This window comes from Eupeodes corollae, chromosome 1, assembly GCF_945859685.1.
Source record: "Eupeodes corollae chromosome 1, idEupCoro1.1, whole genome shotgun sequence".
NCBI lineage: Eukaryota > Metazoa > Arthropoda > Insecta > Diptera > Syrphidae > Eupeodes > Eupeodes corollae.
The window spans coordinates 24,624,231-24,645,905 of record NC_079147.1 but is presented as its reverse complement, the minus strand read 5'-3'; the positions used below and the strand labels follow the sequence as shown (position 1 = coordinate 24,645,905).

The 21,675-nt window shown below is 33.6% G+C and overlaps 1 protein-coding gene across 1 annotated transcript in view; it reads right to left on the bottom strand.

Annotated features, from left to right (window-relative positions):
* LOC129954127 (DNA polymerase alpha subunit B) overlaps window positions 1–21,675 on the bottom strand; it is a 135,505-nt gene that overhangs the window by 5,128 nt on the left and 108,702 nt on the right. The window contains exon 3 of the mRNA XM_056067824.1: window positions 3,453–3,532. Within this exon, the coding sequence (XP_055923799.1) occupies window positions 3,453–3,532 (80 nt within the window). The remainder of the gene's footprint in view (window positions 1–3,452; window positions 3,533–21,675) is intronic.

Sequence of the window (21,675 nt, the reverse complement as noted above, 5' to 3'; positions counted from 1 at the left end):
TTCGAAAAGATCATTAATAGGGCTGTGACTAAGTGGGCTGCGGACAACAAAATAATTCCGGATAAACAGTTCGGGTTCAAGGCGGGTCATGACACAATTCATGCTGCGTCTAAACTCGTTTCTGATATCCAATGGAATAAATCAAAAAAACAATGCACAGGTACTGTTCTGGTTGATTTGGAAAAGGCCTTTGACACCGTATGGTTGGAGGGTCTTTACCTAAAACTGAGCAGGCTTGGCATAAGCAAGCCATTGTTATATATACTTTATGAACGGTAGAAAGTTTGTTGTCAAAAGTGGCAATGTAACTTCTACCACAACATTCTTAATCAAAAATGGTGTTTAACAAGGAGCGGTGAATTCGCCGATTCTCTTCAGCACTTATACCAGCGATCTGATAGGTAGTCTAACAATGGCAATTGCGTACGCCGACGATATAATTGCTTACAGAACGACGAGAAAGGTTGAGGTTATTAGAATTCTCTTGCAGCGTGATTTCGACATTAGCGAGCAAAAGTGTAGTAAAGTACCTCGGTATCTCGTTAGATCAGGGCCAGAGGAGCCTTCGCTCTGACGAAACGGCTGTGAAGGTAATTTGCTACATGGCCCTCATACGGCCAATGATCGTTTATGGTTGTCCTGTGTGGTTCAACGTTGCCCCTTCCCAGATGGAGAAGTTTCGGGTGTTAGAGCGGCAGTGTTTACGACGCTGTACCAGCTTATATCGAACAGCCAAATCTTCTTTCGTACATTACTATTCCAACGAGGTCCTATACAACGGGGCTGGAATCAATAGGGCGTTCTATCCGAGCGAGACATTCCTCTTTTTAGATATATGCGGCCTGATACAGGAAAGATTGGCACAAGGCGGAGCAGAGCTCCTTCGGTTCAGTAGGGCTGTGTCCGAACGGGATCGAACTGATAGGGTCAAGCTGGAGAACCAGTTTTGGTGGCTTCAATCGGCACTTGATATCAATAGTGAGTAGTCGGGATGGGGTTTTAAGCCTTGGCCGGCTTACATACTTGTTTATAGTTTTAGCGTTTAGTTTTAATTAGAATAGGCATGGTGGCAAAAAAAAAAATAATTACAAAAAAAGGAAAACAAAAAATGTTAGAAAGTTAGATTGCTGCTGTGGTTGTTCTAGTTTTAAGTATTTTATAGGTATAATAGGTACTTTAAGTTAGTTTTGAGTGAATTTTTGTCTAGTTTTGAGATTGAATCAATAAAAATGAATTAAAAAAAGATGATCTGGATTGGTGCTTAGCTATCGATAAAATGCTTCACAAATTGTGGAAACAAAGGTCTTAGCGGCTTCGGAAGGCGCAAGTACTTCTGCTCAAGGCAATCATTTTTTAGAAGTCTGGGAGCTATATTAATGTGTTTAGGGGAGGATTATATGAAAATATACTGTAACCTACTCCCTCCTCCGTCAGGGATTTCCGTCAGTGCTAATGGGTTAAAATCTATATAAGGCTTTAAATAGTCTGTTGGAGTATCTATGTTGATGTCAATAGTGTAATATTTCTATTACCGAAAGGGTAGATAGAAGTTCTTTCACAAATAAATCAACAGGGTCTAGCGAGACAACAAACAGCTCTACGACCACAGAGAAGTGTATTCGACGGGTTCTCGGTTTTTACACAACGGCTGCGTTCAATCTTAGACAGATAGGATATCCGGATACCTTTTTGTTAGTGTTTTACGTGTATAATAACAGCTGATCAAAAACAGCTGAGAAGTCAAAAAAGGTATCCAAGAATTTCTAGGGTATGTAGGTATCAGTGGCACAACAGCTGACTTAATACATGGTTGAATTTCAAGAAACTTGAGAATTTATTTCAGCCTTTTGTATTTGTTGATAAACAAAAAGACAAAAGACAAAGATAAAATGTTAGTTGAAGTTGTATTTGATTATGTTCTGTACATAATGGACGACGAAAAAGCTACAAATTTGCCTCTGAATTTCAGAAGGTAATTATGATCTATTTTTTTAAACTTTAAAATTGACTTATTTTGTTCTCGGTTTGTAGATGACCAATCCGACGAATCAGTTGAATTATCCATTAAATCTTTTATCTTAAATGTTAATCTGCTTTTTGTGAACAGCTAAAAGTTGTTTCTATTTTTTGACAGCTATCTCAGTACAGCTATCTAACTCGTCCAACAAAGTATCTAAAAATCCACCTATCCAAGATACCCTATCCAACACGAGATTGATCGCAGCCAATCAGAAGAAATTAGAGACAGTCTTATGGCAGAAAATTCAAGTTAATAAGGGTACGTTTAGAAAAGACTGCCCGAATTCATTAATGACTAATTCCAATAATGTGTGATAACCAATTGTTAGAAAAAAAGAAACAACTTTGTCTGTTTATCCTAATTTATAGAATTTTCGATGAAGGTACAGTGCGAAGGAAAACCTTTTAAGAATACCTTAAAAACCAGGTTCTCCGTTTTATCGCTTCTTTTTATGTTAACGTTCAAGAACATGTTTTTCTATAAAACTCTAGATTTTAGGTCCAGTTTGTTGACGAGGATTTAATTTCATTAAAGAACAAAAAAGCATATAATATATTATAGAAATACCAAATGGTCATTGGTTGGAGGGGTTCGATTTATTTTAATGAATAAACATCATGATTTTTTACTGCAAAACCCCACTCAATCATTTTTAGACAAACCAACCTTTAAGGTGAATGGAGATGATGCTTTTTCTATGAGTGTAATATCCGCTAGTCGTTAAGAAAAAAAACCTTAACGATTCAAATGCACTGATTCTCACTTCCTTTCTGAAAGAAAACGCAGAAGAAGAAGAGTGCTGTAAGCGGTTGTGAACGCTGCGCACAGCACAAATCAGTAATGCGATCGTTTGCAATTTATTTCCTTCTCAAAGCGTTCCTTAAGAATCAGCTTCATGTTTTATTTATACATCCCATCTCTAGCAGTTGGCTTTGAATCTGGCCAAACGAACATTTCATCAAAGCCTCGCAAAGATGCCAGGTTTTCCTTTCATTGTGTAATTGATATCAATTTCCTTTTGCCAATCTTTCTCCTAGCCATTCGTTCTATGTGCCTTCTCGCCTGCTTGGCCTGCTGCCTAACTCAGGCACGGAATCGGCATCGCATCGGGGCGGGCGGCGACAAGCAATGGGGATGATGTAGCGTACGGATGTGCATCAGAAAAAAGGTGAACCTAGGATAAATTCACAGATGAAATCCCAGTGGATGTTCGCAATACCAAACCAACAACTCTAAGCCTCAGTAGAAAGGAAACAACATCAAACCCGAGAAGAGATCACATAAATTTCCGATCAAAGATCCAAAGTGCAATAGCAGCATCTACTCATATAAAAAGCCCCCGGCCGCGGCGCGCACCAATGGAGTTTGACTTTGCAATGCGAGGGGGAATTGCAATTGGTTCTTCTTTCCCAGATACAAAATACAAACTTACATTTGGGAATAGCTGGCTGGACTGAATAGCACTTCATTCTGGCGTTGAGCAGGTGTTCTAGCGATTGCCGACGGCTTTGCCTGAAATAAAAAACAAAAAAAAAAGAATTATAAAAGTTATCCAACACATGTGTGTATGTATGTATGTATATCCTGAATTTAAATAGATTTTGTTGTTCTCTACCGTTGTTGTTGTTGTTATTGTATAAATACAGATTATTTGTTGCATTGGAAAATTAAAGGAAGAGAATAGTAACGCGGCACGATTTTTTGTGTGTTCTGTGTTGTGGTGTGTAGGAGCAGATGCAACTTGCGGTGCCATGCCATTTCAGAAATCTAGAAATCTGATTAGAATCGTGTATAACCTTTTTTTTCTTCTCATAACTATAGCTTGTCTTTCTTATCGCTACTTTACTTTGTGGGGTAGCAAGACGGGCCTAGGAAACCGCCTTTCTTTGGCCATTCTAATGAGCAAATGACAATCGGCTAAGAGATGGGGCTATGTTCGACGAAGCGGATTCAATGGCAGATTAATTGAACGGAAACAATTTGAAATTATTCGAAACGAAAGCAACGAGATAATTGGCAGGTGTAGAATTCTAAACATGGGGGATGATGATTGAAATCGATTTATCATTAAACTTTGTAAGTCTTGATAGAAAAATATAACAAGTCGGTTCTAGTCATTAAACCAGAAAGCATTTTCCCAATGCAGGTCAAAAGTTTTTGTCATTTTAATTCTCATTTGAGATTAGTGTTTTTATGATCTTTCACTTTAATTTTGCATTTTAATTCGGAAGAATTTTCCAGAAAGGCATTTTAGTTAAAAAAAAATAATTGTTGTTTAAGGCTGCAGTTATGGCTTTAATTGGTTTTCATCATTGGCTGCGTTCAATCTCAGACAGATAGGGTATCCGGATACCTTTTTGTTACTGTTTTACGCGTAAAATAACAGCTGATCAAAAACAGCTGAGATGTCAAAAAAGAAATCCAAAGGTATCCAAGAATTTCTGGGGTATGTAGGTATCTGACAGAACTGCTGATTCAACACATGGTTGAATTTCAGGAAGCTTGAAAATTGATTTCAGTTTTTTGTATTTATTGGTAAACAAAAAGGTACAAAATGTAATTTTAAGTTGTATTTAAGGATGTTTCGTACATAATAGACTTTGAAGAAGCTATTTGCCTCCGAAGGTAATTATGATCTAAATATTTCGACTTCGAAGCTTAAATGTTTCTCTGCTTTTTGTTAACAGCCGAAAGTTGTTTTTATTTTTTTGTAAGCTATCTCAATACAGCTATCCAACTCGTTCAACAAGGTATCTAAAAATTCACCTATCCAAGATACCCTATCAAACACGAGATTGAACGCAGCCATTGAAAACAAACATTGGAATTTTTTGGCAGGTCGTTTATAGCTTTTATTAAAAAATTCCTGTCATTGAAAAAAAAAATCCTGATGGAAAACCTCTGAAAAATTTTTACTGACAGAAATCCGTCATTGAAATTGGAACACAAATCAGTGGAACGATTCGTTTCAGTTTTGAATAGAGCATCAGCTGTTCAGGAAAATGAATTTCCGTCTGGAAAATAGAAAAACACATTTTTAGAAAAAAATAAATGAGTAATTATCCTTTTTTTCTCCAAAGAAATTCTTTGTGTGATTTCCGATCGATCGAAATCGATCTGAAAACATGTTTGAATGGATATTTGACGGTGTTTCCCTTTGATTAGAAATAATCGATCGGAAATAAAGAATGTTTTTTTTTGAGAAAAAGTGTAATTTAGTATTTATTTTTCTCTAAACATTTATTTTTCTATTTTCTGGACGGAAACTCTTTTTGCTGAACAGCTGACACTTTTATGTTCAAAGGCGAATTTATTGAAATGAATAAAGTTGGAGACAAAACAGAGCCCTGCGGCACACCAGTATTTGTTTTACGGCTTTTAGACTTGAATCCATCCAAAACAACTTGAATTGAACGGTTCAAAAGAAAATTTCTAATCCATTGAAGAAGAGATTCATCAATACCAAAAGCACGCATTTTCGATAAGAGAGCAAGATGCCAGACTTTATCAAATGCTTTTGAAGCTTTCGTTCCTCAAGATATTTCTTAAGCTGATAATTAATCAGCATTTTTAAGATATTTCTAAAGCTGATAATTAATCAGCATTTCCACGACCTTAGAAAGAGGGACGTAAGTGCTTACTTAGGGTGGCGCTACAGTCCTGTGTGAACTAGGGCCTCACCCAACCAACTTCTCTATCTAGCTTGGTCCCTAGCTTAATGTCTCCAGTTTCGCGCTCAAAGTTGGGTGAGGTCACTTTCCAGTTGTGCGTGCCACCTGATCCGCGGTCTTTTTCTACTGCGCTGTCCTGTGGGTGTGGATTCGAAGACTTTCTGGTCCGGAGCATTTGTTTCCATGCGCTCTACGTGACCCAGCCATCTTAGTCGTTGGACTTTTACCCTTCTGGCTAAGTCTACGTCGCTGTACAGCCCGTACAACTCGTCGTTCCATCTTCTCCTCCTCTCTCCTTCGATGCATGCAGGACCGTAGATCACACGAAGAGCTTTTCTCTCGAACCGACCCAAGATGCTTTCATCCGCTTTTGTCATAGTCCATGCTTCTGCACCGTATAGCAGGACGAGGATGATAATGATCTTATATAGCAACACTTTGGTCCCTTGAAAGAGGACTTTATCACTCAATTGCTTTCTTAGTCCAAAGAAACAGCGGTTAGCAAGAGTTATTCTGTGTTTGATCTCAGCGCTGGTGTTGTTTTCTGCGTTTACAGCGGAGCCTAGGTAGACGAAGTCCTTGACTACCTCAAAGTTACGTCTGTCGATTGTGACGTTTTGACCAAGACGTCGGTGTTGTATGTCCTTTCTTGACGACAGCATGTACTTTGTTTTGTCCTCATTAACCGTTAAACCCATTTTTGCCGCCTCTGCCTCAATACTCACAAAAGCTCCATTGACATCACGCTGAGTTCTTCCGATTATGTCAATATCATTAGCATATGCCAGTAATTGGAAAGACGTTTGAAAGAAAGTGCATCTAGTGTTGACGTGTGAGCCCTGAGCCCTATATTTGAACGCGGCCAACCCTTTAAGTGCGAGATTAGGGAACAGTAGGTGCATGAAGACACTCCGCATTTTCTGTGTCACTGTCCCGCAATCTCCCACCAAAGGAAGAAACTGCTTGGCAACTATTTCTTCGGGGATTTAGAAGAACTCTCTAGTACGCCAGGTACTCACATTCTGAACTTCGGCAAAGCCTCTAAATGGCTTGACTAACTATGCGGCCTTTTAATATCATATTGAAATAAGTGCAATTTCATTGCCAGGAAACGAACCTTGTCAACTTGAGTTATTTGCCCGAATTGCCAGTAGATCAGATTAAATTCCTTTGGCAAAGTCGGGTAACCTATTGGACTTGGAGATATTTAAGTACTCGGATAGTTGTGTTTCGAAACATTTCGCATCTATACCTTTCACCCAAACCTTTAAATTTAGAAAAATTGTCCGAATATCATATTGAGGACATAAATCATTACATGTATAAGTCTATAAATGTTTGTCTTGTCTACTTTAGCTTCTTTATTACGCAATTGCAGTTTTTTTCTTGTATAAACAATAAAATAATAGAATCAAAAACTAAAACATTTATTCTATAATGGAATACACATAGAATGCAAGTACAACTACTTTTGTAGCTACTTAATTATTCACTAAAAGATCTGCTCAACATATTTAAGGTGTTAGCTATTAATGAATTCCAAATGTTGCATTTATACCGCGCCTCTGGCATAATAAATTCAAAATCATTCAAACAAGACGAGTAGCAGTTAATGGAAGCAACAGCGTCCTCAGCAGCGCTAGGAGCATAGCATACACCAAGCAATCCACCAGTGAAAAAAAGGTGGGGGTTCCGCAGAATGCAATTCGATTGCATTTGCATCCAAGGCATTTTTGTTTAGGAAAGACACACTTGTTTTATATATACCAACATTATATATATTTATATATTCATATATGTATCTTTTTTTATTATTTTACTCATTCGACAGGTTGTTGCGCCGCCATCGCCACCAGCACCACCACCGCCGATGTGTTGTAGTAAGTTTGTTCCAGATGCACGTACCGTGGGAACTCAGGTGTCCGCTTTAGTACACACTCTTTACTCCACTACTTGGTGCTTGACGCTGAACATAGTATACACTCCGGTCTAATTGATCAAGATAGTTTTTGGAAACCAAATTTATTTAATTCCATTCGAACGGGATCAAGTTGAATATGAATTAGAGGTTGTTCCAAGTCAATGCGGGCTTAACACATTGTCAAGTTTGGTTCAAATCTGAAGTAGCTTTTTTAAGAGATAGTTTTTCGTTGTAAGCCAGCCGAGAAGGTCAGGAAGCTCGACGAGCCAATTTGACACTTTTGATTGGATTCTGTAGTCATTTGGACGTACTCCAATTTTCAAATTGTTGGTCTTTTGCATTCATAGACGAGAGTTTTCTTTTTGGAAAGCAGGCAAAACCTGACATATGTACATACAGTGCTGTGCAAAACATTTACAACTTTTATCACCTATCAAAAATGCAACATATTCCACTCATGCATGTGAGTTATTACAACGAAATTATTTCTATTGTTCTAGGCATTATATGAATCAAACTTACTGTAAAAAATGTAAATCACTAATTAATTAACACAGTTAAACAAAAAAGTACTGTAGCTTAGTTTGTTGAGCAAGTATAAGCCACGTGTTTGATGGAGACAGAAGCTTTTTAAGATAAATACAAATAAAAAAAGAAATTTTAATTAAAATGGCCCGAAACAAGTATAATTCAGAAACGAAATCAAGAATTTTGAGTGATTTCAAAAAAGGATTATCCCAGAAAGAAATTTCAATTAAATATTCGATACATACATCTACCATTTGTCGGATAATAAAATGTGCACGAACACATCTTAATTGGAGATGGCAAAAATGGCAAACAGTATTGCTTTTTTTAGGGATATACTACCCATATTATGTAGACACAGAGTGAGCACTAGGAAAGGAAGAGAGGGGGTGAAAGGAGATGTCGGTGTACATTGGTTTTGAATTCATGATTATTGCAATAAATGGGAAAGACAGAGTGTGGCAAGGCATTCCACATGCGCATAGTACGGCTAAAGAATGAATCTCTGTACTTAACAGTACGACCGAAGTTGGGCTCGAGGGTATATTGATGAACATTTCTAGAAGCGCGAGTATTACGGCTGAACTATTTAAGGGGATGAATGCAGCTGGCTCTTTCTCTAGATCATAAACCATTAAAATATAGGTAAAAGAGGGTAAAACAAGAAACATTTCGAAGATGTTCAAGTGACGTAAATGATCTTATGATGGTAATATCACCAATCAATCTAAATGGTCTACGTTCAATACTATCCAAAAGGCTTAAGTAAGTTGCAGGAACACCAGCCCAGATATGGTAGTTATACTCAAGCTTTGGACGTATATAAGTCTTGTAAATAACAGCTAGATCAGAGGGGGAGAAAAACTTATTGCATCGCTTTAGAAAACCCAACAGGAAGAGTGTTGGAGATAAAACAGAGGCCTGGGGCACACCAGCATTTATTTTGTGGTTAGTGGAGGAGGGATTCACGAAAACCGAAAGCACGCATTTTCGATAAGAGAGCCTGATTATAAACCCTGACGAATCAAAAATCAACATGTGAGGTTCTGATTGAAGGCAAAATGTCAGGAGGCCAAGAGAGACTTAATTCAAAGTATACAAGAGGAAATTGAAATTCTTAGAAACACCATGCTTCCCTATGCAGTTTGGGAAATGCCACTTGCTTGGGGAGTTATTACGTAATTTCCGAATTTATCGTCGATAATTTGCTTTACGTAACTTTATCACTATCGTCTCGTTGAATCGTTTTCAGTATAATTTCGTTGAGTATATTCCAAATACTCTTATACTATGACTGAAATGTCAAAATAACTCAACGAAAGATACTGGTCGCATTCACAAAGCTAGTGGCTACGTAGTCAAAATTCAACCAGCAGCGTTCGTGAATGCAAAACTACACTACAAAGCTAGTCAATCTGGAACTGTCATATTATTGACAAATGCAGCTATATAAAATAAGAAATATTTTTGATTTGATAACTTTAACTCATATTTTGAGTTTTTAATTTCAATAAAATCAAATTTAAGACACAATTTGAATGATTTATTTTTGTATTTACTGAACGAATTATTTCATTTTGAATTCGTGTGTCTTTACCGAGCAGCTGAAACGTCAAAATCATTCTCCACTTACTTTGTAGCCGAATTTTTTACTACTTTTGTAGATTTAGCCAATCAGAATCCCTTGACTACGTAGCCACTAGCTTTGTGAATTGAAAATAATAACTTGAAAATGTTATTAAACTTCGGTTTTCTCTATGAGAAATTTTGAAAATTTGCATGTTTATTGTTATTGTCACTTTTTGTGGTTTCATTTGTTGTCGCCGAAGATAAAACTATAATATCAAAATGTTTGTTTTATGTCTGATATTTTTGTAGATCAGCTGTAGTAATATCCTTAATTTTGTACAAGGGAAGGAAGTGAAGACTCCATTTTATCTACAGGTAACATTACTTGGCTTCAAAAATATTTTTTGTTTCCAAAACTACTTTGGATTAGTGCTTTGTGCAGGAGCGATACTACTCGTAAAATCGGTGCCTGAGGAATATATTAATGTTCCTCCGCCCTAAAGTTTTAATAGTTACAGAATACAGAATTTTAATATTGAAGGTATATACATTATGTATGTATGTAGAACGAAAACCGTCTGGCAAATTTATTGTTTATAATATCATAAAGTTCTCTTTTACAATTCCAAAACTACAATTGTTTTATTTATTTAACAACAACTAAGAGAGATTACTAATGTTTTGTATATAAACAAATGGTTACATATGGGTAAGAATAGATAGGAGGTCCCATTCATCTCTTAATTTTCTTCGTAACCGAATTCATTGTATTTTTTTGAGTTTTTATTTTCATTTTGCAATAAAACTAAGCTACATCGAAACTTTTTACTTCAATTTGCTTAGTTATCAATGGAAATTAATAGCTGACGTAGGTATCGTCTATTAGCTATTGTGCAAACGCTATCTTTTTAGCGATATCACTTTGACGATTATCGTCTTACATGAAGTGAGACTATCATCAAAACGCTATCGTTGGACGATAATCGTTTTACGGAAAGACCCCAAGCACAAATCGAAGTTCGTCACAAATTGGCTTTCTGAGAATAACATTAGCGTTTCGCAATGGCAGGGCAGTCCCCAGATCTAAACCCTATTGAGAATTTTTTGAGCGGAAAGACGATATTTATGCTAAAATTCGAAGGACATTTCGGAAACTATTATAAATAACCTAATTGATTCTATGTCTAGAAGATTTGGAGCGGTTATCAAAAATAAAGGGTATGCTATCAAATATTAGCATTTTCTTGCATAAAAGTAAGAAAATTGTAGAATATGGTTCAGAGTTGCAAATGTTTTGGACAGCAAAAAAACCGTCTTTTCAAGACGGTCTTCTATTTTTTTTTTATTTAAGTGAATAATATTGTTTTTTTTTGTTTAGTCATATACTGGGGTGGAATCGCGTAAGGCGATAGTTGATTGTCACTGTTTTGATAGTCAATTTTGATTATCAACCTTTCTTTGTTCTGTGTAAAGTGATCGCTAAAACTTTACTATTTGCTGGCAGCACTTACCCAAGTTTGGGAAACTGTGTACAAATTTCAACAGGGATAAATGTCATTTCGATCAGCTATTGTGTTTATTGTGTTGAATTTCGAATTTGCAAAGTATTGTTTCTGCGAAAATGTAAGTATACTCTAAATAAACTTAATACTAGTTATAAATTAATAAAAATATTTATTTTATTTTTCAAAAAAAATATATATTCTTTTGTTTAAGCTAAGGGCTCAATTTTAATGAAAAGTGGACATAGAACCGACTGCACCCCCAAGAAGATTTAAAGTTGCAGCCAGTTGAAGGATAGGAGCAACCGCAAAACATACACAAACGTATAATTTATATACGTACATAATGTTGTAAATAACTTATTTATAAATATTCATAGAAAGTTACATAGTAACATTGGGTTAGGAAGTTCCAAGTTGCTTTATTCCTTAAGCTGATTCTCAGCAATTAATCTTTTTTGTAGTTATTTCTCGTTCTGTTGCTCTAAGAGTACATTTCTATTGAAGTATACATTACAGTTCACTTATTTTTATTTTAACTTTCATATATTTTTATTTTTTTCACTAAATTTTAAATTTATAGTGGAGCTGAAGTTCACACAAATTATCTTTCTCACAAAAAATTAATCAAAATATATGAAAATGACATCTAAATATCTGTCACCAACAAACCATAGTAAAAAAGTGATAGTCAATTTGATAATCACCTTACGTGGAGCAAAATCATCAATTTTGATGGTCAACAATCAACAATCACCTTACGCGATTCCACCCCTGTTATAAATAAATACCAGTATTTATAAATAAAACATAGTTCAAATCAATTGTTTCAGATTCCGTGTTTAGGAAAACTACAGAACGGAATACAAATATTCCGGACTCAAATGGAACAATAAGCAACTGCCTTATTCTATTCTATGGTGTAGTTTTCCTGACGATGGGAGCTGAAATAACTAATTTTAACTATGTTTTCTTTATGAATACGGATCAAAGATTTTAATTTGTGGAAAGAAGTTTGCTGTTTGGTTTTTTAGATACTTTTTATGAAATCGAAAGATCTACAACTTTAGGTTGCAAATGTTTTGCACAGCACTGTATGTCTTTTAAAGAACACAAATTGAAAATATATTGATAAAGGTTGCGTGGAAAACAAAAGCAGACTTCATCATTCAACACGGAGTGTATGTTCGCTCAACGGAATATTTTGAAATTTCAATGAAATTAAATTAAAAAAAATCCAAATGCACAACAGACATTTTTGTGTATTTTAATTTTGGTTTTAAATTTACTGCACACATATTTATGAATGAAAGTTGGGGTTGGAGAACTGTGGTGAGATGATGAAGTTGAAAACTAAAAACAAAAAAAAAAAATTAAAGAAAGAAATTAGGGTGAGCAGTGAAGTGGCGCGAAATGCGAACACTTTGTGGCGTTTATAGTGCGTGTAAGAAAGAAAAGTCAAAGAGTTAAGAGTTTTTTTTTGAAATTTTCGTTTGTAACTCATAAATGAAAAATGTTACTCTTCGAAACGCTAAAAGACAATGATTCATTTTTGATTACATTTTGTTTTCTTTTACTTAGCTCTTAGAAATAGCTTAATAAATTTAATGTAATACTTTACAGATAGTAACTATGACACATTTAGTTGAAGAGTTTAATGTTTTAAACCCTTTTGTATTGAACAATGTCTTTGGTAAGAGTACATCGAAGTCTGGAAGGCATCACAATCATATTGAAAAATGAAGGCCATGTTCTCATATTTGGTTTATATACAATTTAGGAAGATTCTATTCTACTTTATTTAACGAAATGTTGGGATTTGGATTTTAGTTCAAGACATCAAAAACGAAGTTTCACTCTAAAAATGTACTTCTCACAATATCAGGCTTTATGAAAGGTATATATATTGACGCAAACCAATTTATCAATATTTACAAATTACTATCTTGGTAAAAATTATTAGCTAGACCATTGTCAATATGTTAAAATTGGTGATGAATTATCAAGTGAAATAAAAAAAACTTCTATGGTGTACCGCAGCACTAATCTTTATTATTATTGTTATTATTATTATTATTATTATTATTATTATTATTATTATTATTATTATTATTATTATTATTATTATTATTATTATTATTATTATTATTATTATTGTTATTATTATTATTATTATTATTATTATTATTATTATTATTATTATTATTATTATTATTATTAATATTATTATTATTACTATTATTATTATTATTATTATTATTCTAATTATTAATACATTCTTTATTTCTCGATAATTGTTTACATTTTGTTGATATAAGAATTGCAAAGCTTGACAAAAATGTTGCGGTCTGCTAATTGACTTATTTCCAATTTTTAGTAAAAAGAAAGAAAAGATTAAGGTTATAAATACATGTACAAAAATAACATAACATTTACGAAAATATATAAGTATTAAATTATTATATCAGATTTAATACATTTTGAAATAAATAAAAAAATGAAGAACATGTTTTAAAAGAAAAAGAGATTTACATTACAATCGATGAAACTGTAACGCTAATTTAAGGCACGATTCATATAAATACAAAGAATGTTCCAACCTGAGCAACCATTTAAAAGATCCTTTGTATCTTCAAGTGTAAGGAAACTCTTTGAAAAGTAAAGCCTACGGATTTCTTGTAAGATTGGGCACACAGCTACAAAATGATACACGTTTTCGGTTTCATTGCGGAAACACAAACTATATATCGGGCGAAGGTCAGTTCTATGAGGTCAAAGTCTACGCTGTGTCTTAAAGCTAGATCATTCCTTCATTCATTCTTTGATATTTGACGGCGAAGTGCATATTTTAACATCCATTTTTGAAGATTTGAGTCAGGATTTTTCATAACTTTTATTTGTAATCAGCATTTGATTTGATTTTTTTTAAATACTTGTGGCAAACCGTTTGAGTTATCCAGTTTCAAGATGCGCTTGAAAAATAAGCGTTGAATTACTTCAAACTCTTCTAAATTTTGATAGCCAAACACTTGATTTGCATAGCACAGGCATGTTTTAATGGGTGCATCCAACACTCTAAATTTAGCAGTTGCTAACAAACTTGTTGCAGAAGAAATTACTCCACATAAAATTTATTGCGTTTTTGCTGCAGTGCATTTTATGCGTGCGAAAATCAAGGTTACGAGTTATCAAGAAACCTAAGTATTTAAACTGATTTACTATTTCTATTGGTTCTAACAACCATTTCTCTTGAGAAGTTGTTCTTCGATGAGTATTTTCAAAACCCATGATTTTTGACTTTGCAACATTTATGCTTAAATCCCATTAATCACAAACACGCTTAAGCTTCTTTATTTATAACTGCAAAGCTATGTGATTATCAGCCAATAGTAAAATGTCATCCGCGTATAGGAGCATTTTTATTAATGTTTCACCAAAATTTATACCACCAGGGAATGTCATCAATATATAGTGCAAACATTAATGGACTTAATCCACAACCTTGTGGAACACCAGCACTTGTATTGAAGAAATTAGACATTCTACTTCCATTTCATACAGCATTAGAGGTATCGGTTTTATTTTATAAATTCAAGAACTCCTCTAAAATAATCTTTGGTCGACATATTTCCTACTGCCATTTTATTGCAAAAATTCAACACTGGCTTTCTTGTTATTCGAAGTATGTTCCGGGGTGCAGTACGTTCACAGTGTACCGATCAATGTATTTGCAACAATAAAAAATGAAAACAATCGTACTTTGTGTTGCCAGTTGATCAAATTTTTTAACTTTTTGAATGACGATGTGACTTTATTTTTGAAACTTCGCACACTTAAAGATGTCTGGTGATGACCTTACATAAAAGTCCCCAAGAATCCGACGTGAGCTCTAGCAGCAGTTAAGAGAAACATGGCGTTTGTGTCAGTTTGTCACGTTTATCTCGAAAGCTATTTGTTGTATCAAAAAATTTTGTTCCACAAAATTAAAGCTCATTAAACTTTATTAAAAAAGGCCCTAATGATTCATATCTGTTATAGTTTATAAAATAACTCTAGCGGCAGTGAAGAGAAACATAAAGTTTTTTCGGTTTTTCGGGTTTATCTTAAAAACTATTCTTCAAAAAAATAATCTTCTACAAAATCAAAGCTTATTAAATTTCCTAAAGCCCTAGAACCCAAGCTCTTTGGGTCATCACAAGACATCCCTTAGTTAATTTCAAAACTGATGGATTTTTTTTTAGGTGAATACCTTTATTAGCTAGACTATGTAAGGATATTAAGACATTTATCATTCATTTAAAATATACTCATATCAATCATCTCCTACATAGGTCTGTACTCATGCATACTCAGAGTTTGAAATTTATGTTACGTTTTATGTAATTTGTTAAAAATTTAACACAAAACATTAAGAATTAATTTAACCACCAATAAATTATATTACGAATTTATATAAAATAAGTGAGCGCTCAGTGAGGTTCTTGCAAATGGAAACGCAGCTTAAGGACAAGCTTGGTGAAATGTTTTTCCCTACAACTGGTCTAAAACATTCACTAAAGAATCGTTTGGAACAAGCAATCGAGCAGTTCACGAGTTCCCAAATCGAAAACTTTTTTCCATCAAGTGTTCTAGACGAAATAAGCAACGACGACGATGGCTCACATGAGCTTGAAGAGGAGAACAGACTCGTGACGCAGCAACTCGAAACCTTACGCGAAGTACTCAAATGGAAGGACGAAATTCGAGCTCTTCAAAAAAGGCTTGCTAAGCTTGATGGCCCATTGGAAACGATACAAAAAACCGAAAATCAGCCTTGCTTAAGGAATTCGATCACCATTCTACAGCATCTGATGTCCACACTGCCCTACGCAACAGAAAAAAATACAAAGACGAGAAATACCAACGATATGTTCTTCGCATGCAGGAGATTACCAACGCTGCTGATATTGGGGAACAAGATCTAATGAGCTACATTATTAAAGGTATTCCTGACACAATGATTAATACACAACTTCTGCTTATAGCTGATAACCTGTCTGAGCTTAAATGTGTACTCAGAAAATATGAAAAGATAAAATCAGGATTCTGACAACGCCGATCTTTACTAGATCGCCATCATATGAGAGAACAACATCGCAAACACGCACCAGCCAGACACTAAGGTGTGCCTTTGCTATATACCAGATATCATATTTTCGGATAGCCTCTCAACTATGAAAACATTTCGAAATCGATTGAAATAGTAGAAACAATAAGACACCATCTCATCCTAAATCCAGAAACTTTAAAAATCGTCTGGATTCCGGGCCACGTTGGAATCAATGGAAACGAAACCCTTTTTCAACACAATAAAAAAGATACTACCAATTTACTTCTAGAAAACTGGAAGTTCAAAAGAAAAGAATCTTGGACGAACTACAACCACAATCACAATCTCCCTTTTTAAAATCCGTTTTAAAACCCCGTGTTCCAAAATACCAATTTCAATTAGAACCCCGCTTTTAAAATCCCGGCGAATCCCTACAATCCGGTTTTTTTTACAATATAAGTTCAATAATCTTAATAAAAATAGTAGTGAAAGGTTTGAATGTTAAATTAGGAAGCGTTTCGAAATCCCGGTTTTTAAAATCCGAGTAAAACGGTATTTTTGCGTCGAATACCGTACAGGATGACTCAAAAAAAAAATAATGAAAACAGTATATTTATATATTGTTAATTGATTTGAGTTTTATTTTTGATTTGTTTAAAAAGAATACTACTTTACTTTATATTATTATTATATTACATTTGTCAAAGGTTACAATAGAGTAAATTTAGAAACGTTAATTAAACAACTAGTTTTGATTGCAAAATCGGTATAATAAAAAACGGTATTAAAAGGAAGGGGATAATGTCTCCTTTAATGTGAATCTGTAGTGATCTTTAAGGTCGACAAGTTTGTGTTTCTGATACTCAAATTTTATCTTTCCGATGGCCTTTATTCAGGCCCGTCTGTCAGGTCAGTTTGTTCAGGTACATTTTTTTTAAATTAAAAGAAAACTCATATAAGACTTTTTAAGGATATCTTAACATATGAAATTATTCTAAAACGTTTTAAAAAAAAAACATTTTGAAAATAATTTCTGATTTTGCAAAGAATCAGTCGTGTAACAAAGGCTATTAGGTCAAATTCTTCAAGTATGTACATATATTTAAAATATACATCTTTATTTTTTTTCAAAACAGGTTTTTTTAAATATTAAACAGTATAAGTAAAATTTAAAGTTCGAAGATTTTAAATCAGCACTAAAAATAAACTCTTAACGTACTTTTCAAAACAATGGGAGTAGAAAATGTATAGTTACTATAGAGTCAAATGAAGTACAGCTAGGTCATAACTAGTGAGAATTTCCAGAAAGTAAATAAGGTACTAAAATCATTTAAAGTTCACCCAGAAGCGGAACATTTGTTTTTTTGTCAATAATCATTACATTTAGTTTTTGAGGACTATGTTGTGCTTCGCCTAAGCCTTAAAGTCTAGTCTTTAACATTTTTAAAGAGGCACATTTGAAAAACCTTATGTCACAGAAAAACTATAAGGCAAGGTTCGAATTCAGAACAACTCAATCCTTTCAAAAATATTGTTTTGACTATAGGTCGGAAAAAAACTTCATTTTGCTGACTAGTGTAATATAAAAAAAACTGATCTTTAACTTCTGAAGTCATTAGTAACAAGAAAATGAAGACACTTATAACATGAACCATTTTTAGAATTAAACAAAAACATAAAACTACTCATCATTAGTATAGTTTATGTAAACTACAACTGAAACAACATTGTAACTTGTTTTATAACAACCAAAATAACAAACAAATCCGGTTAATTATGCATTTTGCTTTTCATGGCTTGGCTCACAATCGTGTGAGGTCTGATGGTGCTGCTGAAGCTGAAGCTGATGCGCATTCACAGGAAAGGGCACAAGTTCATTATCGTAATACGTTCCTTATTATTTTATTGAAGAACATGAGGTGGATATTTGTATGTAACTGCTACCTTCCTACCTGCCTAACTTTAAATTAAAACTGTGCTTCTCTTAATGAGGCTCCGTTTTTAGATTTTTGTATATCATTTCTTGTACTTCTGTTCAGGTACGAGTACACCTTTCCTTTGTCCAGTTCTTGTCTTTTTTGATTTTTGTTTTTGAATTTGAAGCGTCTAACATAAGATAAGATTCGTTTTTTTTTGTTTATTTTCTATGAGTGAAGGTAATTCAATCTTTTTGTTTGTCGTCCATCATAATTATTTTTTCATTTTTAATTTTGCATTCTTCAGTATAGAGTTTCACTAAATTCACACTAAAAGTGTGTCTTAGAGGAATGCAAAATTAATTTAGTTAGGAACGTAATATAGTTGCAGACAAAACCTAAGGAGCAGCTTAGTTATTTTGTTTTTATGGAGATTTATATTTTGTTTGTTAAATGGCAACAAGCTATCTTGATGGTAGCAATCTTTGATTATTTAAAGTCTGGCTTCTATTAATTAAAGTTGGTTTTAGACACAACAAAAACCTCGAAATACTAAATTAATAACATCGTGGTCCAATTGTAACTCACCTACCGGTTATGTGCTGGCAATTAAATGTTAAAAAGCTATTCAACAAAATGTCGGAGTAATAATATCAAAGTTAGTATCTAGTAATCAACAAAAAAGCATAAACATTTTTTCTTAAAGTTTAATTGAAAAAAATGTTCGTGCTTGTTTTAAATGCGAACTTTATAAAAATATTTGTTACACAAAGTCCATAACTTCAATAAAACTTAACAAAAATGGTAAGTTAACTCTAGATTGAATGAGAGTTTAAAAATGATATAAAAAACTAAGGAAGAGCAAGAGCGTTTGAAAAACGATTTCAATAGGTTTTTTAAAAAATTGATTTTAAGTTATGAAAAAAATTAATTTGAGTTTGAATTCTTCGGTTCAGACTTTAGAGGTATGACTCGCTTAAAAGTTTTAAATACATTTAAACTTTGTATGATATTTATGCAGGTATTGAAATACTTTATTGAGACATTTCGGCTTCTGTGTCTCAACATCCTCAAAATGCGACCTTTAAGTTGTTTCTAGTTAAATTAATTACTTCGGTCTTATTTAGGTTAATGGAAAACCTCAATATTTAGCTTTTAGGAATTTTATATTGCTTACTTCTGTATATTTCACCAAAAGATAATTTATAGAACATTTTGCGGATGGTTTGCTATAATAGCCTACTCTTTCATTAATCATTCTCAACTGTCATAAAGATGAAGTTAATCACTAAAATATAATCTAAGAGATATTGAAAAAAATGTGTGTTATAGCCGACAATTAATCTTGTGTTTATCTAACATATTAGGGTTTAAAAACATGTTTGTGTTTTTAAAGTTAAAGTAAAACTGCTCTTACCTGCTTTTTTTGATTAAGTGCACACTGAAATCGATATTACTATCCTTATTTGACAAAAAATAATAGGCAGGTTCAGACAACATAAGGGACTTGAAAGTTAGGCAAGTTTCTAGTATCTGATTGGCCAGCTGCCAAAAAATTACCTTCCAATTAAGGCAACTTTAATGGAAAGTTGACTGGAAAGTTGGTCAAGAAAAATCTCTTTAACTATCAAGTCAAGTCTACTACTAGCAAAATGACAGTTGATAATGTTTTTTTATTCAACTGAAAGCTGAACTTTATTACTTTATGATTTATTTATTTTCTGCACAACTCTATTTAATGCTTTCTGCAGCTTGCCTGAGGAGTGTTTTGAAGACAGTAATTTTGTTGGTACTTTTTGTACTATAAACTTAAAGTAGAGATTTGCGAAACAAAGTTCTGAATTTAAAATTCATGACACTTGAAAAAGTAACTAGTTGCCTTGTACGTTCAAAGAATGAAGTTGACTGCAAATCAAGTCCATTATGATAACTGAACCTGCCTAATTTCAGCATTAGGAAACGGAGGGGATTTTGAAAGATCGATTCACATTCAATGTTCACATTTCTTCTTGGCTTCGCTATTCCGGCCAATCAACACCTGAAGGAAGGTGTATTGGTCTTTGGTGTCTTTGGTCTTTGCTTAGTTAAATCAATTAACTCAGCTTGTCGATGAACCAACTCGAATCCCTGACGTTACAGGTCAATCCGCCAACACCCTAGACTTGTTTCTTACTTCTGATCCTAATAAATACACAATCAGTGTATTACCGGCTCTAGGCACATCAGACTATTTGTATCATATCTGAAATTTCTTATGTGTGAAAAACCCAGTTAAAGAAAAAACTCCTATTAGAACCGTTTGGCAATATGAGAAAGCCAACTGAGACGGTCTTAATGAATTTTTTTAAAATTAAAAAGCAATATACTCTGAGGAGGTAGTCAAATTGGATTTGGATTTGTGTAATATGATTTCCAGGAGAAAAATATTGTCAAAAACTTGTGGTATAGTCAAGTAATTAATTTTTCTACCACGGGTAATCTTTGACGTTTATTTTAAAATAGGATCAAACCAAAATTTCCTCAATATTTAAGAAAATTTACTAAACTCTGTTCCTTTCTTTATAAAAAATCCAACTTGTAAGCCCGAAAAATCTCTCTTTTTCATCAGTGTTATTTTTTAAAAAACAAATGTTTGCAATACAGTTTGATGATTTACATAACATAAGATTAGACTTGAAGTTAAGTTTTTAGTTTGATGCTGGCTATTTGGCAACAATTTGCCTTTAAATTCAGACAAACAGTTGACTGGAAAGTTTGTCAAACAAAACTCTGCCTTAGTTGATACTCATGTCGAAATATCATGTGATCATGTTTGTTTATTGAACTGAAAGCTAGGTTCCGTGATTTATTTATTTATTGAATTTTGTTTGTTTAAATTAGTGTAAATTGGTTCCTTGCAGTATTGGAATAGAAATAAGTTATTTTTTTTACAATAGAAAAACTCACTATGGACACCTTGTGTAAAGATTTTTTTGTAGAATAATGTCGGTGGTAATTTCTGGACGATCCATTAAAAGAAAAATTTAATAAAGTAAATTTCCAAGTTTTAAATTAGTGCCATCAGACAAATTAACTGATTTTGTGTTCAGACAATGCAGTTGACTGAATAAGAAGTCCCTTAAGGTATTTCAACATTGGAAAATAAAATGCACGACTGGGCACTAACTTGCTTCTGTATGCAAAAAATCTGTTTAAAGTACCTATAGGTATAACTAAGTACTAACAGGTATAAAATATACCTGGTAAATAAGTTTGTCTTCAAAGATATAAATGCCATTTGATTTGTCAAAAAACTTGTGATTCATCCCAAGACACAACTCCTCCTAGGACATTTCATCCCGGAAATGAAAAATACTTGTAAGCATACTTAACGAAAACAATTGTTTGTGTATTCAATTATTTAGTTCAAAGCTTTTTCCTTTATTTTAATTTCATGTTGGAAGAACCAGAATGGAAAAT